The sequence below is a fragment of the Corvus cornix genome, chromosome Z, assembly GCF_000738735.6.
Source record: "Corvus cornix cornix isolate S_Up_H32 chromosome Z, ASM73873v5, whole genome shotgun sequence".
Classification (NCBI taxonomy): Eukaryota; Metazoa; Chordata; class Aves; order Passeriformes; family Corvidae; genus Corvus; species Corvus cornix.
The window spans coordinates 37,040,028-37,061,022 of record NC_046357.1 but is presented as its reverse complement, the minus strand read 5'-3'; the positions used below and the strand labels follow the sequence as shown (position 1 = coordinate 37,061,022).

The 20,995-nt window shown below is 38.9% G+C and overlaps 1 protein-coding gene across 6 annotated transcripts in view; it reads left to right on the top strand.

Annotated features, from left to right (window-relative positions):
* AOPEP (aminopeptidase O (putative)) overlaps positions 1 to 20,995 on the top strand; it is a 185,219-nt gene that overhangs the window by 148,888 nt on the left and 15,336 nt on the right. For 5 of the 6 annotated variants that reach the window (XM_039567083.1, XM_039567085.1, XM_039567081.1 and 2 more), the window contains one exon: positions 11,918 to 12,034. In XM_039567083.1, coding sequence (XP_039423017.1) covers positions 11,918 to 12,034 — 117 coding nt within the window. Of the gene's footprint in view, positions 1 to 11,917; positions 12,035 to 20,995 lie in introns of those variants that run through there. The other variant, XM_039567087.1, reaches the window with a different exon arrangement.

Genomic DNA, 20,995 nt, shown 5'->3' with positions numbered 1-20,995 from the left:
GATTATGAATTACTGTGGAAGTACTGCACTTAGTGGTTATCCAGCCATTCGTATTATAAATAATATTCTGCTGCTGCACAGTCGGCCCGCTGCTCCCTGGCATTATCTGCTTGATTGTTTTCACATTTCTATGTAAATTCAGTGATGAAGTGCTGGGCTTATTATCCTTACTCGAAAAAATAATCCCTTGAAGTTAGTGGGAGCTCTCCTTCCATAAGAAGTATGTAATGAAGTCATAGGTCAGCAAATTTTCCACATATCCATCTTGGAGGTCAATATTCTTTCCTCCCCCTCCTTTCCTGAAGAGATAGAAGTTCAATAGCATTCAGCCTTAGAAATAAGTAAGTGAATGCTGTTTTGTGGAGGATAGACTCCCCTGCTGTCAATAGCAGTGATTTTCTCAAATCTGCCTGTTTACCGGGAAGTCCTGCTGCGGCCCATACTGGTTCCTCCAGGTCCATGTACCAGGGTCCAACTTAAGCAGGGTTTGAAATATCTGGAGTGGAACCCAAAAATACAGAGATTCAGGATATGGAGTACTCTCTGCTTAACATGTTAGATTCTTTTGCTGAGGGAAGGAAGATTATGGAAAGGAATGGTAGTAAACTGAATAATTTCTCTGCACATTTATGGAATAAAAATGAACAACTTTAGTCTGGGGATTTGGTTAAGGATTTATTTTTATTTTTCTGCATATTGCTTTTCCCATTGCTTTCTCAGTCATTTGTAAAGCACTGAAAATGTTCAAGTATCTTTGAAAATGAAGACCGTAGTAAATTATTGGTGGAAAATATGGTAGAAAATCTCCATTTGAAAATGGAGAACATAGGACGCTCTTCAATTTCAGCATGAAAACTTGTCTCTGTGCCTGCTTCTGGAAATCAAGTTGCAGGTACCATTATTTTATGTTAAGTGATTCAAAGTACTCTGAAATGTGACACATAAACCTAATAGATGGAGGGCATGAAATCAAGTTATTTTAAGCCCCTCATTGAATCTTCTTTACAGATGCATAAAAACCAAACAACCAAACCAAGCAAAAACAAACAAACAAACATCTCAAAAAAACACCAACCACTGTTTGGAGACAGGTAAAAGAAAATTGTTGAATTATTATGTGAGCATATCTTTGTATACTTACATGCATATACCAATATTACAAATTAGCATAATAAATTATATGCAATTAATATATTTAAAGCCTCTAGTTTTACACCAGCTGTGAGAGTGAATTTATAAGGGGGTTTATGCCTTAAATGCCATATTTTTATTCTTACCGCTTTATCAGCTTAGTAGTTACTTAGTATGTCTAAAATATATTTTCTGTTTCTGTCATGTTTTCATAAAACCAACACACATTTCTATAATCACAAGAAAGTACTAATTTGGGGATTTTTATCAAGACAGCTGTTTAGAGGCTAGTGCTTTGATGCAATTCTGTTAAATTGAAGAGTTCCCACACAAAGCTGTAGTTATGAGTCAAAAACCAAATCTATTATCAAAATCTAAAAGTCATTATTAATGTTGCGTCTATATGTCAAAGTAATGGTCAGCACATGTGATAAAATAGCTCCCAATCCTTTTTAATGATTCACATATCATCCTAGATATCACAGAAGGTCTCATCTGAAAAACATGAGCAGAAAGTAGCACTTATATCACATTTTAAACTCATTTTATCTGGTAATTACTTCTGAAAACATTAGTATTTCAACTAACTTTTTGGGTTTGGTTTGCCTTTTTTTTTTTTTTAAGAAGTTCTACTCCTGCACATACTAATGGTGTGCAAATGCTGTCTCAAGCTACTCAATTTCTTGCACTCCTTCAAGCTACAAAATCTGTAACTCAAACTGCAGTTTGGAAAAGTTCATGTCCAGCAAGATTGAGCTTGGATTATTTTTTTACTTAGTGCTAATGCTCCTGTATAGAAGAAATACAGATTTTGAAATACAGATTTTGAAAGAGAAAATGTGGCAGCTAGATCCTTGCTAGTAACTATAGTATCTTTTTAAATAGCTCTGGGCATAATAAGGATGTCATGCAACATTCTTCCACTTGTTCTTAGGTCTTGTAAAGGCTTGACTTTTTTTTTCCCAGTGTTAATTGTCTTTTGCAATGGTTTAAATTAAAATCTTTTTCATATTTCATATTTTTAAAATCAGGAATAAAAATTAACGGGATACACTTGTTCTGTTTCATATCACACTCATCACAATAGGATTTGAATAGCTGTCGCGAAAGTATTAAGCAATGAACTAACTGTGCAGTGAAGTGTTTTGTTTCAGAAAGGGTTTTTTGGGAGGTAGAAATGGTTGATTTTCTTTCCTTTTTTTTTTTTCCTTCAGTACACATTGCTATGTATTTGTACTAGAGCAGACAAAACTGAGAAACTTGCCCTACATCTGGAGTGAGAGGTGGTGACACTTGTGACCAGTCTTAGCTGACAGTGCAAGTTTTTGATCAACCTTTTGAAAAGTTCAGGCTCCTTTTCAAGAACTAAGTTGGTGTGCATTGAGTGAAGAATTGTGGAGAGGAGAAAGAGCCTGGCTGTGTCACCTGTGATCTTTGGGCAGCAGTCAGAAGTGGCTGTCTCAGAGTCATCAGTGTAGGCTGCAGTGGTTGATTTCATGGGTATTGTGGTGGGAACCAGTGTTAAAACTTGAAAACCAGTATGACAGGTGTAGTAACTTGTGTTGCTAGAGTCATGGTGCAGTGTTCAGTGCCAGTTATCTTCTAAAGTGCCAAAGGCTTTGTTTTGGGATGATGAGGCAATTGGGCTGAGAAGTGACAGCGGGTATGGAACTAGATGACTTTCCACCACAATGAAAGAGTTCTCTTAGACAACTGGATAATTTTAGTCATGGCCATTGTGAGACCTTAGTTAAAAAAAGAATTCTAGGAGCTGATGGTGGTGGATTGGCATCTCTGCATCTTTGATCAATGGGGACAGTTTCATGACTGTAAACTATATACTGCTCTTCTAGGTTCCTAGCAGCACCTATTCTTAGGTTTAGACTGTTAGAATTACATCTGGTCTAAGGTTGTTTGTGATTAAGTCTTGCTTGGAGGTATGTGTGTATTTCTGAAACTGGAGTCCACTCAATCTGATCAATTGCATTCTTAACAAATGAAAAAAAACCAAAACCAATACCCAAAACAACAAACAACCCGCAACCAACAAAACCACTCTAAAAGAAAAAGGAGATCAAATGGATGTGGTGTGTTGGAAAAATTGCTGAGAGTATGTACATAGTCCACCAGAGCCAGATATCAGATCTGAAGAAAATATGGGTCTGGAAATGCAGTTTATCAACCAATGCTAAAAGACACATGACATAATTAAATATGAAAGCCCTCATTACCTGTTGTTCTGAAAAAAAAAAAAGGCTAGAAATGAGAATTTAACCCTTGTGGAATCCACAAGAATAAGAGATGGAAGTGCAGGTTCCCAGCTGTGCTTTAATCCTTTCCTCCAGGAAGGCTTGTGACATTGTTAGTGCTTTATGATGAAACTCAGACAGCCCTCCCTGAAGTGGTGGTGTATCCTGCAGCTGCAGCATGAGCTAGGTGGAGTTGATAAAACTTTCTTCAGCACAGCCATGCTGGTGAAAGCTTTGAACAGAAAGAAAAGTTGTTTTCTCTCTCCTTCAGGTTCGTTCTCTCCATGATGCCAGCTGTTTGGGGCAGATCTAGTGCCTTTGTACTTGAACTATCAGAAAGGAACATGCTTGGTGAACAAATTGAGATTTCCCCAAGACCTGACCACACCATAAGAGAGTTGGAAAACTTGTAGTGAATACCTTGAAGATAACAATCCTGGCTGAACTCTGGGCATTGACTGAGTCTTGCATTGGTAGGTATAGGCAGAACAAATTTCTGCTCCAGAAGTGGCCTAATGTGTGCCAAACTTTCAAGGAGGAGGATGATACTTCTTCAATCTGGCCCTTGCCCAGTTCTATTGCAAGGATATTTCATACTAAAGAGGTAGTTTAAGTTCCTGGGCTAGTGTGCAGAGGCAGGATTTTTAATCTTCAGTACTGGGTGATGAGGTTACTTGCCCAGTAACTTGCAATTTATCAAAGATTAGAAAAATGAGTTAATTTTCTTTGGCTCTCAGGTTTTTGTCTTTCTTCTTCTACTACTTATAATGAGAAAAAATAAAGGAAATCTGTTTGGATGCTGAGGGTGTTCTCACTGATGGTTGTGGCTTGTATTCAGTCATTATGCCACTTCAACTCTTTGGTTTTCAGTGTCTGTTGTAGTCTGCCACTTTCTTTTAATGCCACAGAGGACACTTGATAGCTGGTTAGCTTCAGAGGATCTAGGTGTTGGTCATTCAAGCTGAGATGGTTTATAATGCCACTGACCAGCTTAAGCTCATGGTTTGGAGCAGTTGAGATCTACAGTGTTTTGGGTGGACAAATTTGGAGGCAGATACTTGCACTTCACATTGTGCTACAATGTGGATATGAAAGCTTTCCACCAATTGCTAAGACTTGATGGTCTTCTGTATGAGTCCTCTAATATGTAATAGTCAGAGAGTCTGGATAATAAAACAAGATGATTCCTTGGCTTTATTCTTTGTAGTTAGATGAACAGTTTGCTGAACCTGAAGTGCCTCTGTTGGGTGTGCTGTTAGGTGAGAAAAGGTGATCTTAATGCCTGCTGCTTACAGCTGGCAAGCACTAACCACAGGGCTGATATTTTGATCACCTCCCCACTGCTGGGGACTCCTGAGGTCAAGTGAAGCGATAACTGAAGATCTTGCTGTTGCCAGCTTCAGCTTTGGTTTGTGTCACAGCAATGCTGTCTGTTCCTAGTATGTCTAGGTAATGGTCCTGTGAAGTACGAACTTGAGATGTGGAATTTGGCTTCCAGTGTCTGCTTTCTCTCGATGTGGCCATTTCATCTGAAAGCAGGAGCAGCACATCCTAGAAGCATGGTAGTAACTGGCAGGGATGATGATCTGTGTAGAATAGAGAATGTGTAAGCTATTATGCTTAAAAGGGAGTTATTACGCTTGAGGGTAAAGTTACGGTGAAATACTTCTTTGAGAAAACTAAGGTTGAGAAAAACACTGCATAACCTGACTGAACCTGTAGTGGAAGCTGCCTGTTTTTCATTTTGTTGGCTCAGCAATATGTTAGATCATAAAGGTTTAATCATTTTTGGCATTTCAGTGCATTTCTATTAGATTGCAGATGTTGAATTTCTTCACAAGTGGATCTTCTCTCCATTATGTAAATTATGGGAAAATACTTCATACTAAAGCTTAAGAAAAAAATTTTCAGTTTATGGCCTGGTAGCAGTGGCTGGCCTTTTAAAAATATTACTGGTAACATGTAACCAGAATATCAGACACAGAACATAAAACAGGGATTTGTGTCCTTCATTCAGCAATGTTTTCATATTTGTGGCCGTAATAAATCAAACCTTTGTGTTTTAATAGGTATTGGCCCTAAAATTATTTCTGACAGAGTTTATCTGCTTTCAAAAAAACCCCAAAGCCTTAAATTTGATATTATAAAGAGGAAAGTAACTCATAACAAAATGCCAGTGCAATTGTTTATTAAATAAATTGGTCTCAGTGTCATTTTTATGTTCTACTAGTAAGAATAAGTGATGAGGTGTAAGTATCCCAGAAAAAGCATTTTGAAGTGTAACACAAATGAAATGCTGATGAACTTGTTGGAGTTACTCCTTTTTGAAATAAGGCTTTTTGAAGCAAAGTTCATAGGAATATCTTTTTCATTATAATTACCAGGTACAATTACTGGTTTTTGTTTTTAAGATGGTTGTTGGAAAATGAGTTGCTGAGTACAGAAAGAGCCATCTGAACAGAGATTGAGAAAAACCACACACAGTGGGAAGAGATATCATACAAGTGCGTAAGTAGATGAGAATGTGTTACAGACTGAGCTATTTTGCTTTTAAATATAGTGAGGACTAGTTATCTTTCGTAAACATTGGAAGGGGAGCTGACTTTTCATCAAGAGAGAAGTCAAACAAACTGGCTCAAATGAAGTTGAACAGAGCTGTCTTTTTCACTACACGCCTGTGAAATTTTGTCAGCCTCGGGAAAAGATGGTCTTTATTTTGCAGACCAGTTCAAAGCATTTTTGTCAGCTGCAGAATACTTCTTTTTCCTGCATATTAATAAAACAGCAGATTAGTTCTTTCAGAGTTAAACTCTCTTCAGTAGTGTATTACACTACACTAGTTAACAACTGTTAGTGCGGACATTTTTGTTGAATTCATATGTTACTTGGTATGAGTAAATTTTAGTCCCTGAAGGGGTGAAAAGTGTGCCTTGTTTTCATATAAAAGAAGTCACTGTGCTGATCAGCATCTGAAGAATATTGTTTGAAGTAAACAATGACAAAATCTGTTTAAAAACATGGTTGAGTGAACAGTGTTTTCTTGAATTTTCAAGCTACCAATTTTCTGGACAGTTTGAGGGGTGGGGGGATTTGTTTTACAAAAGTTTTTCTTTAGTTGCAACGTGCAGAAAAGAGCATTCAAGGCAGTGGGGGAGAGTTTATAAAGTGAGATTCATTCAGGGATTTGTTTGACCAGCATGAAATAAAAGTGCAGAGATGGCCTGAGCCTGTAAATCCTGTCTTCTGGACTAGTAGCATTGCTTTCTTGACTGCAGTTTATGAGGAAATTGAACAGGCTGCACAACGTTGAGTCACTCTCTCTGGAAGTATTTAGAAAACATGTGGACTTGGTGCTTAGGGACGCAGTTTAGTGGTGAACATGGCAGTGTTAGGTTAGCAATTGTACTCGATCTTAGAGGTCTTCTCCAATGTAAATGATTCTATGAACAAATTTTGTCTGAAGGGAGCCATTCTCAATTGAACTATGGGCTGGGGGTTTTCCCTTTCTTTCCTAAGAGAGGAGTGGGAAGGAATTTGGTTTGATGTTGGAAAATGTTATAAATATATATGTGAAAATACATTTTATGTTTTCGGGGGTGGGACACAAGACTACCTTCCACCAAAGAAATACAGGAGAAATATACTGTGCCTTAGAAAGTTTAAACATTTCTGTGTAATTTTCAAAGGTCAAATTGCTTTAATTCTCTATAAGGCCTTGTTTTTCTTGTATTTCTGCCAGCATTTTCCAGTGCACAGTAGTGATTTTTTTTTTTCCTTTCCCCCTGTTTTTTGCTCAGTGTAAACAGTTCCTTGGTGTGGTTACACAGACAAATATAGCAGAGAACCCTTTTCTTGGAGAAGAGTCTCCCTGTGCATTTCTTAACCATTTTTGGGAAGAATTGATCTATTTGTGCATCCGAGAGAGGGAGGCAGTAGCTGTAAATTGAAGTGACATCATATATATTACTCCCATTGATCCACTTTTAGACTAGAGCCAGGATAAAAGGAAATGGCATCAGGGAGGAAGTATGCTCATTTAGGCACAGATCCCAGTGTGATAATGGAGTAATAATAGAAATCACGCCACTGTCAATCGGTTGCTGCATTAGTCTGAGGCAGATTTCCCCTCCAAGGAGGCTTTCAATGACTTCATTCAAGTGCAGGCAGGAGCAAATGGGATATTCAACATACCAGCTGTACAACTTTAGTGATTTGTGTCCTGGCGGAGGGGTGCAGTGCAAGTGCTGGTGCTGTGGATACTCAAGTAGATATATCTGTGTCACATTTCACATGGCTGTGAAAGGTCAGTAGTCAAATGTTTCAGTGGCAATTTTTTTTCTAGTATAAAGGGTGAATCTGGCATTTATTGCATTTGTTAATGTAGGAATTGATAAATACGCTCTTTTGTGTGGGTGGTCTTCTGGGATGTGAGGTCGATGACCTCTATAGCTGCTATACCAGATCTTTGAAGAGGAAAGATTTGTTTTCTTTGTGCTTTTTACAGGTTAGGGATTGTACTTAGAAAATTCATAGTTTTGTTCAAAGATTGTTTGTAGAAAACCTTTCAAACCTACTTATGTATTAAGATACTCTTGTAACATAGTATAATGGCTTAAGTGTTTTGTGTACTGATATGAATAAAATACAAAGTATGCTTTGCTTACTTCTCAGGGATTTAATATACAGTGGATCTCAGTTACATTTTCCATTTGGTTATGTTTTCTTTAATTCTTTCATCTTGAGTTTTTCAAATACAGACCCAGTTTTGATATTCCCTATTATTTACAGTTTGTTTTAAGGGTAATAGCCTCATTACTCACACTTTAAAGCCACCACATTAGGTAACTTAGGGGAAGCAAGGAACAAATGGTTGTTTAGTGGCAGGACAAAGTGAACTCTTTCAAAAGGCTGAAGAGTTGAAGGAGAGGCTTTACAGTCTTAAGGTAATACATACAGTGCTGGGATACAGCTTTATTGAGGGGATGATGTTTAATTACATGGGACATGACAGAAAATCTCTGCTGTGCTTGACTGCAACATATTCATTTATTTCCTCTTTGTAGTGTCCGTCATCACAAATGGGGGAGGGAGAGCCCTGAGAAAAGTAGTATGATTTCCATGCAGCAGGCATAGGTTAGGACAGGAACTATCTACTTTACAATATAAATAGGGGCTGTTGCAGGAATCATTGACATAATGAAAACTGTTTCTTGATCCTTGCCACATTTCCTGATTGAAGTGATCTGCTTTAATAATTGCATATATTCAAACATTTTGATTGAGCATTCTCTAGTATAGTTCAGAGTGCAGGGGTGTTATTTTTATTTTATTTTATTTTGATCACGGAAATTTTGTGTTTAGGGTGTCATGGTTGTTTTCTAAATGTTTTCAACCTGAAGACACAGCTTGAGACTGCTGTAACTTGCTGTAGCTGTGTTGTGTACTTTTATGTGGGTGTTAGATATGCAATATGCATTCACAGAATATGAGCTGTTGGAAAGGAAAGTGTTTTTAAGCGCTTGAAAAGAAATTTGTGTTTAGGTCTCTCCAGTATTTCTGTTTAGATAGCACTTAAAGCAAGAGCTTCTTTGTATTAAGCACAAGGCAAACAAATTGAAAATTGACCACATGGCACCCCAAACAATTCTCCGGGTATGAAAGATGGAAAGTAACAGGTGGGCAGGACAAATAAGGATGGTGGTGGGAAAACAAAAAATGATGAGAGTGGGGTTTCTGAGAGAAAATTCAAGTGCAAATTTTTGAAGCTTATTTATAACCATTAAAAGACTGCTTTGGTGATAGTGATACTCATACTGTTGTGTTTGGGGAAAAGAAAATGTCTGCACCCCTGAATGAATTTTGTTGCAGCCTCTGTCATGGAACTCTAGCCAAGTTTTCTTGGCCTAAGATAAGGTTTTCTCTTCAGCGGAGTCTCTTTTATTGAAAGGAAAGGGTAAAACGTAGATGAGAACGTTCCTCCTTTTGTGTTAGAAACAAGTCGGAGAACAAACGGTAATAGCTGTGCCCACTAGTGCCACTGCGGGGAGAGGTCTGCCAGGCTTCCCCTGCCAGGGCCCCACCCTCTCTGCCGGCGTTCTCTAACTCCTGCCTTGGACTGTAATTAATCCATGAGCTGGAAACTGGTATGTAAAGTATCATCTTGGGCAGCTGGAACGTGGGAAAATAGCAGAAGCCATGGTCTCATTCACATAATCATAGAATCATAGAAGACGCGGAGTTAGAGGGGCCCACAAAGATCATGGAGTCCAGCTCCTGGCCTTGCACAAGACATTTCAATAATCACACCATATGCCTGACAGCATTGTCCAAATGCTTCTTGAACTCTTGGGTTTATTTTTTTTTTTAAATTGGGGTTTTTTTTGTTTGTTTTACTCCTCACTCTCAAATCTAAATTGATGAGAGTTTAACCTGTAATTCTGAAAAAACTTCAGCCATGAAGCAGCACTAGGCAGATGTAAATTAAGGGCATGGCTGCTGCTCTGCTGCTGTTCTTTTGTTGGCTTCAATGAGATTCTGTAATGCTACCTTAAACAATAGCTTTCTGTGGCTGAATCTGTATAGCAATTATACTGGAGATATATTATAAAATAATAACTCTACTGCTCTGTACCTACATATTCAAGCAGCTGTTCTATAGTTGCTACAAATTAAGTATTGTTCTGCTGTCTTTTTAGTTAGCAGGGAAAACTTTCTAAATCAGAAGTTACCTTTCTTTGTGTGGTGTTCTGCAACACTTCGTATTTTATTATTGTTCAGAATTAATTCCATTTCCAAGCAGAGCCACTTCACAGAAGTTTTTCCTGTTTTATTTTTTAGCTTGTCTCACCAACCCCCAGGCAGCTGCTGTTGGACTATGTAATAAACATTTAAGCTGCCATTTTAGTAGTTGTCCTGAAATGAAATATTCAATATTTTAAAATATCTGACCACTTTTAACGACTCCATTTGGTTGGCAGGCTTTGGTATTACTTACAAAATTTTCCACTAAGAGCTAGTAAGGTGTGAGGTGTTTTCAGTCTTCAAGAATACAACTAACCTTACTAATAAAAAAATTGAAGGAAATCAAAATGCAAAGAAACCAAAGCATTATCATCCTAGAGATCTCTTTTCCTCTTTATTCTGATTTAGGTACTAATTACATCAATTTAAAAGGGAAGAAAATGTCATGTTGCGAAGTTAGTTGTTAATGTAAATATTTTACAGATTAAGATTTATCAGAAGATCCTTGATATCTTCATGGATTTGCTGTCAAAGATCTTGTCTTTGACAGCAAGTCCATGAAGATATCAATCTTGACAATCCGGTCTTGTTCAGTCCACATAAACAGCCCTGGCTGAGGGATGTGTTGTTGGAAGGGGCATTTCCTGTAGCTGACTTCATTTCATCCCTGCTTTGCGCATTGACGTGTCAAGGGGGACATGGGCAGGCAGCGAGGTGGGAACAGAAAATCGCCAAATGTGGCAAAAGCTGGAAGTAGTGTCAAAATAACAGGATGTCTTTTTTCATTAGTCTGTCTCAAGAACATTAGAAGTGAGCAGGGTTGGTTTCTTTTTGTGTACAAAAGCTTTACTGACATTCTTCCTCCCTTCCTCCCCTTGTGCCCTGCAATGATGAATAGTGGGGAAAATTTTGGGGCATGTAACAAACTTCTGACTGATCACCTTGGCGCCTGAATTTCCAATAGATGTTTCCTGGCAGCTGGTGCAATTTCTCTCTGAGCTGTGTTTGAATTATTTATTTGTTCATCCAATAAGCCTATTAAACAGAGCACTTAGGCACTTGCTACAACAGACTTCTGCTTTTTTTTTTTTTTTTAGGTTACATTAGGTTCCTGTTGAAAATGATAGGTTCTGGAGCCAAGTAACTAACTACTGAGTATATATCCATGTACAGATGTTATACTGTGTGTGCTACAAACACAACATTCATGCACATTTCACATGAAAGGATGGATGGTTTGTGACTCACTGCACTAAAATATGCCTCAAAATGTGTTTTTACAAGAGTTGTTTGGTGGGTCACATATTTGGGTGTGTGTTTCTTTGTTCACTGTAAACATATCATGCAATTGCTTCTATATCAGATAAAAATGCCACTCTAAAAAATTATACATTCATATGCCTAGTTGATTCCTCAAATTATGCACTGTAAATTATTCTTTTTATTTCTTCCAAGCCCAAACAAAATAGAATTACTTATTCTATAAATTCCATAAAAATCTTACTTATTAAGCTATGATTGTATTTCAGTAAGATAAGCATGTTTTAGACCTGACCTAACCGTAGTAATGAAAACCATGGAAAACAAGTCCTAATTTTGCCCCAGCACAGTCTTTCAGAACACAGACACATAAACCCTGAGGTTTTTCAGAAACCAGCTAGAGGTCCAAGTTGTATTTCAAGCACATGCTGGAAGTACACAGGTTATCGCTATCTTGTCCTCTCTGGTTTGTTTCCATTTATCTTGCTCAGCCAGTAGAGATCTTCATTCACACATGGCATTTATTTTTTTCCTAGCTTCTCCCTGACCAGCTGGTCTTACTTCTGGAGTCCCTTTTGGAGGAGAAGACATTGTGTCCTAGAATACTGCAATGCTTGGAGAGAACATACCAGCTCCGGGAGCAAGATGCTGAGGTAAGTCACTTAAAAAAATCTCCCTAATGTATGCCACTATGTTGTTGACTAAGAATGAACGTGTTCCACTAGGAACCAGGCTCACACCAGTTCTTCTTTTCCCTGTCTGAATCTGAATCTTAACTCCAGTATTGTTGCATCTTCTTGTGCTGTAATGACTCAGTATTTCTGTGTGTTTTGTGTAGGTCCAGGTGTATTTGCATACTGTGGTAGTAAAGGACAGCACAATGCAGATATCCAAACTATTTTACATGTATCTCAGGCAGCACATTTGTTCAAGTGTTAAATTTTTCACTATGTTTTGCTGTGTAGTAGGGCCTGGGTAGTTTTTGTTGTGATATTATCTCCAAAAGTAATAATAAAATTTTTCCTCCCCATTGTCAGCTCGTATTGTTCCTCTTTGCATGCTCCAAAGTCTCACTCAGGATTTAGAAAAGGTAGCTTTCCAGAGGGTCTGTGGTGTTGTCTGGTTTGGGGCATTTATTTAATAGGAAGTCAGTTTTTTTACACTTGCTTCTAGTAAGTGCCAGTGACATTAATAGCCCCCGAGGAAAACACTGCTTTATATGATACTGTAAAGGGTAGCATCCCTGCTCCAGAGTGCTTTGTATCTTTGTGAGGCAAACCAGTAAGTCTTTATTACCACATGCAGAGATGACTGTTTTAAGTCCCATGGTTTTCTCAGGCTGGGAGAGTTCTGACAATTAGGGCAGCAGAAGTAGTGGCTGAAAGCACCCCTGCAACAAGCCTTTGCTTCAAGTACGTAGAATTCAGGAGGGGAGGCAAGAAAGTGCAATCAGTTACGAAAATAAAGGGTGTGTAGATATATATGTGTGTGTGTGTATATATATATGTATATAAAACAAGGGTTAATTATGAAGTAGCATACAACCAAGCTACTTTGCAATGAGGGAATATGGTGAATTTAACATTTGGCTCCTGTTTATTTAAAAACTACCTTACAGAAGGTTGCAGAAGTCAGTGTGCCTGACTTACTTGTGTTGTAGTTGGAACTTTGTGGCAATTATTAGAATTGAAGGAGAGAGCAAAATCTGTCTTATTGCTCTTATGCTGAAGTTGCTGTGTGGATGCTTGGAAGGACTTGGAAATCCAAACCTTAACATAAAGATCAATAGAACAGATGTCTACCTTTTCCTCAGGAAAAAAAAAAGAGGGTAACATTTCAATTGCTGCTGTTTACTGCAACTTTTTACTTCTTGTTGATACAGTTTTCCAAATGCCAGATTTGTTTTTAATTAGTACTTGAACCAACATTTCTATTTATAGGTGTTAGAATATGTTTTAATCACATCTGAATGCCAGTGAAATGTCAGTGGTTCTATTATGGGAAGAGGAATTAATAGAGAGATAGATCAAAGCAATAGCTGTGTTGTTGTTGTTGTTTCATGCTGGTGGATTTAAGCACCAGACCACAAGCTTCAGTTTCTCAGGTTTTTCCTTTTCTTCCTTTTCACGTGTTTTTTTTCCTTGCAGTGTTATGTAAAAGTACACAAATGATCTGTCAGAATTTTTTCTTGAAGAAGCTCCACAAACCCACAAAATTATGAAATTAACATATGAAATTAACATAATCTCCATTTTATTTTACAAGGTGAAACCAAAGGCTTAGGAGACAACTCACTTAGAAGTACAACTAAGCTAACATTACCATTTTACCAGTCATCGGACCCCCGACACCTACAGTCCTTTAAAGGGAACTGGCTCCCATGGCCTCACATACCTGAGGAAAGGACTATTTGTTCCTCATTGACATGTATGTGCACAGAGGATTTTTTGTTATCATGACCCAGGGACAAAGAACTGCAGTCTGAGCCTGTTCTTGTCTAGATTTAATTTGTGAAGACACAAATCACTTACAGTGAGCCTGTTGTGTTACTGCAGTTCAAATGTTCTCAGTAGCTAAACATCAGAAATGGATCATTAAAAATAAAAGCATAAAAAACTTGCAGGCAGGCCAATAAAAAGAAGAAAACTCTCTGTGTCAGAGGGTTTATTCCAGGATTTTTGGAAGTGAGGTTGCCAGCTGTGTTCCATCCAGCCACAGAAAGTTAAGAAATAAACTTGTTTTCTTATTTTTGAAAAGTAGCTTTAAAGTCACATTAATCTTCTAGTAGGGATTAGCAATGATAAGGCTGATAGTGTGAGAGGTTACACAAAGGAGTGTGGTTTTTTGTATTTTAACAAAGTTTGGTCTTAAAATATGCACATAAAATTTTGTCTGCACACTTGGTAGTCAGAATGTTGTTACTGGGGGTTCATCTGTCCTGCACATGTACAGCATGGAAAGTCCTGGTTCATATTTCTTAAAGCTGTTCTGTCTATATCACTGAAACATCTTTATTTTGACTTTAAAATTGACCATGGTTATTGTAATAAAGCATTGCACACCTGGTGGCATCTGCACTTGCCCACAGCAAAGTGCAGGTCTGTCCCCGGCCAGTGAAGCTGCCAACAGCACTGTTTGGTACTCCTGACCACTTGTTACCACATGCATGTCCAGACTTTACAACCTAAGGGCGCATCTTGTTTCAGAAAGGAGAGGAGGGTTTGCAGCAGATTATTTGCCTTGTTTCGATTCCTTTGTATCAGTCAGGAGAGGAGAGAGGTGAGAGTCAATCTTGGCCTGGCATGTGGAGGTTGATCTCTCTTCAACGGGTCTCCTCAGCAACTCAGTGTAGTTCCTGTCATCTTTCAAATTAGGTCTCAGTGCAGATATGTAGGCTCAGTGTCTGTCTCACTTCTAAGACAGACACTGATTTGAATGCTTCTTTTAACAGACAAAAAATAAATCATAAGTTAAGTAACATATTTTTGATTCATAATGCATAACTCGAGCCACAAGAGCAGAACTGCTGATTGCTTAGTCACATTTCAGACTGGTCTGCCCCTAGTCTTGGATGCCAGGAGAGGCTTGTGGGGCATCTGTCAAATGGCAGAATTTGTGACTCCTTTCTGCTTTTTGCAGTACGCTTCTGTAACAAATAATTATTTCATTTTTCATTTACTCTTCAAACCTTGGAACATCTGAGAAGACACAAAACTACAGGTTTGTTTTCAAAAGATTAAATTCATTTATCTGAGCTATTTGAACTGAGCATATCAAAGAGATCTTTGTTTTGAAAGCAAGGAAGGTTTCAAAGTTTAAAGCCATTTTTCCATTCTTCTCTCTGTGCCTTGAGCCCATCGTGGCTCAGACAACTGGTGTCAGACAAGTGGGAGGCAATTACAAGGAAGAATGATTGTGTCCTCAGTTTTCTCTTCCTGTTCCCCCTATCTTGTTGTGCTTCTTCCCACTACATAACAAAATAACTCATGCACAGGCTACATCTCCATGACATACCACATCCTGCATCCAAGAAAGCCTCATAGAAGCTGACTGCATTTTGAACACGACAAAGTCCAGCTGGAAGTTCATCTGGCTGAGGAGAAACGGGATATGTTATAAAGCAGCAGCTACAGTTGCTGTCAGACAGCACAGGAGGATAATAAAATTTAAAGTGGGTCCGGAGTTGGTTTTGTTTTGTTTCTTTCCAAAGTGGCTGTTGTATGCAGCTGTTTCATTTATTCAGTATCTAGCTTCTGGCAGAATGTGGAGAGTTGGTCTACATGGAAAGTCTTGGGTGGTTAGTATTTTTTGAAATCTGTCTAACCTCGATGACATCTCTTCTGATATGACAATGCAGTCTTATCTCATTTGAATATGCTATCGAGAACTTTCATATAAATAAAATGGAGTCAGTCAGTTACAAAAGACAACACTCTGAGGTCTGAGTTAACACTCAATGAATCTCTTAGCTAGAAGAGCCGTCTCATTATTCCCATTATTTCTGTTCTTCATTTGGTCAGAGAAAGGCCTGTAACTTGTGGGCACACAAGGTCACAGGATAGCCGAGTAGCCTGCAGAATAGTGAAAAACATGTCAGGGAGAGATCACATAGCCATAGGAGAAGAAGAGTGGGTGTGACACTTTCAGTCCTGTTTAAGACTTGACGATATTTCTGCAAGTGTGTTTTACTTGTCACTGAATTATCTAAGAAGTGGTGATAAAAAATACAGAATGTGGAGGCAGCAATGTTTATGGTGTCGTTCCCCAGATTTTTCACTGTAAAGTTAGCTTTCCTTTCTTTCCTACTGTAGGTATCACTTTTATCTTGCCTGTACAGCATATGGAAAGTTGCTTTGTTGGTTTTCCTTGTCTCAGCAAGTTGACTGAAATGCTCTTCACTTACATAATGCTTTCCCTGTGTTTGGGATCATAATGTGGTATGTTTTGGGGAGAGAAGAGCAACTAGAACTCTTTCTGCAGCAAATGTGAGTAAAATGAGTTGAGATCATAATATCATCAGTCATGTGGGTGGCATAAAGCTATTCTCACACAAATACTTCATTGTGCAGGAGTCTGCCTGTGAGACCAAGGCTATAAAGTGGTGGCATCTTATTTCACTGACAGAAATGCAGTCACGCTAATACAAACCATTTAAGGTGCTTGGCATCCTAGAAGTGGTGAGAATTGAGTTAGGACAAAATAACTTTGATTCATTGATCATTTCTAGCCTGTGAAAAGCTGGCAGACGTGGAAGTACAAATGAATTCTTGTCAATTCCCATCTGATGTTGACTGCGTTGAGCTGAGCACATTCTTGGGCTGCATAATACAGCTGTCCTACTGATTGTGGATGGGCATTGTTTGAAGGCACACTTATGGAACAGAGCTCTGTAGACTACACTGTAACACTGGGTGGGAAAAGTGAACTGCTTGGGAAAGGTCAGTTCACACTTGCAGAAGGCACTTTGTGAGGTTTCCTTTAAGCACAGCCACTGGGCCAGTCCTCCCTTGGGGCAGGGACTCAGAAGCAGTCTCCAGTTTTTGAATACAATTAGCAATGTGTTGCAAATACCTCTGCTGGGTTGCCAGTCCTTCCTGACTGCGCTGTGTAGCAACAGGTGGGCGATTGCAACCACAGAGGGAGAACCATGGTTCTTTTCCTTAACTGATGTCATTGTTGCTATGAAACACCAATTCAGTAGACAAAAAAGGTGACAGCTTGAGCTGATGACCATATTACAGGGCACTGCCTTCTAGTGAATTTGGGGGTTTTTTTCTGCAGAAGTAAAAATAGTTTCTGTACTTATTTCATATTTAAATATACAGTTTATTACTCAGTTTCAGTTCAAGTCTGGAGGAGATGCCTTATTTTGCATAAGACAGTACATGTTGCAGGACTTACAAATCTGCTGTGAAAATTTACCAGGAGTGCAAAATAAATTTCACCCGCCTTTCCCTTTCTGAATGTTTTATTTAAGCATTATGGTGCCATTAGAAATAGGTATGGTTATGTTGAATAAGTTTTTATTTGCAACTGAATTGCAACTAGCACATCAGGAGGAGCCTGATAAAATGAATCTAGAAAAGAACAATAAGGAACCTAGAAAAGGCTCTGTAGATGAGTCAGCCTGCATGGTAGGTTTGTTTCTGGAATAAATCATATTTGAGGTTTGTACACCCAACCATTACTGAGGCAGTACCTTCATTAACTGGAAAAGAACAAAGAAATGTGTGTTTCCACAAAGTGAAATCTCTTTTCTATTATCAGTCTGTTGCTTTTCACACACAGCCTCACAGAAATACTATTTTTTTCCCTGCTCTACTTCTCCTGCTTCCTTATGCAAATCCTAGCAAGGAATATATGTCTGTCATAGAAAGCCTTTCCTGTTTTCACTAGAAAAAGGGCTAATTTCAGGGTATATTGTAGATTAGCCTCATTGCTGATAAATATGTTGACTGAAGCTGCAGCCACTTGCAGCTGTGATCTTGATCGTCCTCTGTGATCTTGAAAAATATTGAGTCTTCACTCTGTTTCATGTTCTTGTTCATCTTGCATCTAAATGCAATTTGCAGGCTCTTTGGCACAGATGATATTAGTATTGATATTGGTTAAAATAGCTTTTCAAAAGTGTGCATTTGCAAGAGTTGTATCTTCTTCCCCATGAAAGGAGCTTAGAAAAGGGTAGCATCTAGAAATGTGGTACTTCCTTCCAAAAGATGAAGTCCAAAATTCAGTGCGAAGTTAAGAAGACTGGAACAAAATGAGGGAAAAGTGCTTCCAGTGATAGCCTTGGGAGTTGTCCCATGAGACTCACTCTGGCTCATGTGCCTATTGTGACTGAGTGAATGTGTTGGGATGAATTTGTAAGACTGGCTGAAGGATAATCTCAAGTAGCTATAATTTGGGTTTGTTTTGTTTCTACATGTGAAGTAGGGGGGCTTTTCCGGCCACTTGAGAAGAACAGAAAATCCCTCCATCAGCATTAGCTGAAGGGGATGATCAGAGCATGAGATTTATGGAGCACTGGAAATAGCTTTGCACCAGTCAGCACTCCTGGTCCCACACCCCTCCAGGAGCCAACAGCAACACATTTGTTCAAGTGATCTCAGTGGCTGCTGGGTGGCATGAACAGGAGTTTTTGTTCCCTGACTGCTGCCATTACTGGTGCTGTTCACTTACTGCCCCTTATTTTTCTAACTGGTTTTGGATGTAATTTCCTCTCTGTCTGGCAGCCCCTCAACTTAATGACACCTGGAAAGCAGGGGAGCTGACGGTAAGAGGGAACCAAGTATGCAGTTGGGTTGGTTTGGCATTTTTTTCTGCTTATCCGAAGAATCTGTGGAGGAAGAGATTGGAGATCATTCTGTGTCCTATTGTCCAGCAAGGAGAATGAAATGGTGGAGTCCTCCAGGCTTCTGAACTCAATCCCAAAGGTTTTCTGAATTGAATGCAATTGCTTTATATAAAATTTTATATAGTATTTCTGTGTAGGGCAGTACAAACCCAGCACTGTAATACAAACCACCTGGCTTTGTCATGAAATTTAAAAGGTTAGTCTGTTTGCATATAAATGATAGCACTGGCATAGTGGCCACAATGTCAAGGAGGGGGTAGTTTTTAAAATACAAACAAAATTCCCTAGCTATCAGCAATAGGGATGTTTCTCTGAGGTTTGGTTTTTTTGGGAGGTTTTTTCGTTGGTTTGTTTGGGTTTTTAATTCTGAAAAACAATCTGAAAATATTTTTTATTTAAAATAAACCTACTTTGAGACTTCATCCAAATAGCTCATCTAATACTTCTCATTCCTGTTTAAAGGCTGGCTGCAGATGCAGTGTATGCCTGAATAGGACCATAGATTTGGAAGAAACCTACTATGCCCTGTGAGGTCTAACCAGTTCGAGAAGCAGGACAATTCAAAGCTGCAGGTTCTGATGTCATTACCTTAGCCACACAGATATGATTCCACCACTGAGTTACTGACTTAATAACATGTGGGTAAAGTCTGCTGTCCTACTTTGAACTCTTGTGCCACTTGGAGTTGCAGTGTCCTGAAGAGGAATTTTGTTGTGTCCCACATGGTGTAAGCATTGTCCTGAGCAACAACTGTCACTGTATTCCAGCAGCAGGGAATAAAAGAGGTGGAGAAGATGACTAAAAAATGTCAAACGTAGAGAAAAATCTAAGTGTTCTCATTGCAGGAATGAGCATATTTCTTCTGAGTTTATAAAATCATTGTATTTTTCACTTACGAATTTTTGCTGGGCATTGAAGAAGGGAGAGTGAGTATGAGAGTGATGCAAAAGGTCTTTTGTCTTTGGAGTCAAAATCTTGTATTTAATTATTTTGAAAGTTGGAAGCCAGGTTTTAAACAATGTGAAATTAGAAGGATGTGAGCATGGGCTGAGTAGGCTGGCTGTGACCTAAGCTATGGAAAAAACGGGCAGCCGCATTGTTCATTGCTTGGAATTTGAGTCTTATTTTCATATTGAGTTCCAGATTCTGTCTGTGACAGTAATCTTGCCTGGAAATAACAAATGTTTTGACCACAGTCACTGTGGGAGACCAAAGATAAAAGGATTTTTTGCCTCTAGTTACAAGAGGGATAAGATAGAAGTAGAGGCATGGAGAGAGGGGCATAAACAAAGGGGATAGCTTACTGTTGCCTTGATACTTACAGCAGCCTTTCGTTTTGCTGAACAGGAGATACAGTTCAATAATAATTGGTAACAGACAGTTGGTATGCTTGATTTCAGACTTCAGAGTTGAATTTCTGCATCAGATGTATAAGTTTATGTGCTTTTCGCGACTATAACGTTTGGGTTTATAAGCCCAGCAGGCTTTTATGTGCATATATAAATAATTGGTGTTGAAACACATATGCAGACACTGTATGGGTAAAAATTATAAGCAGACTCTATCTGGAGACAGCCAGAAGAGACAGTGGTAATGGGAAGTATTTGAATCACTTGCTATGGTGAGATAAAAAAAATTTCTGCTGATTCCAGAGATACTGTTGGCATTAGACAAGGGATAACAGCTTCAAACTGAAAGAGGGTAGGTACAGATTAGCTATTAGGTAGAAATTCTTTCCTGTGTGGGTGGTGAGACACTGGCACAGGTCACCCAGAGAAGCTGTAGATGCCCCATCTCTGGCCATGTTCAAGGCCAGGTTGGATGAAGCTCTGAGCAACCTGGTCTATTGGAAAATCTCACTGCCAATGGTGGGAGGGTTGGAACTAGTTGATCTTTAAGGTGTCTTCCAACCCAACCCATTCTATGTTCTATCATAATCTAGCCATTCTTGTAGATAGGTGTTTCAGTAGGGTGTCAGACGGAATGTGGATGGGGCTGTATATGAGATGGCAGACAGTTGTGTTGTTGCATTTTGGTGAAAGTGTCCATTTGAATGTATAGATATGCCAAAGCCAAGCTTACCTTTTGAAGGCATGAGGCTTGTTCCTGCAGTACCTCTCTGATATTGGTTGTACCTAAGGCTGGGACCTGGTCTTCCTTCCCCTCCCTGTAAGGTGCAGGATCTCCTGGCCCCCCAGCACCCTCTCCATACTCTCCATCATACTGTGTCTTCACACATGCAGCCATCCTCACCAGAGCG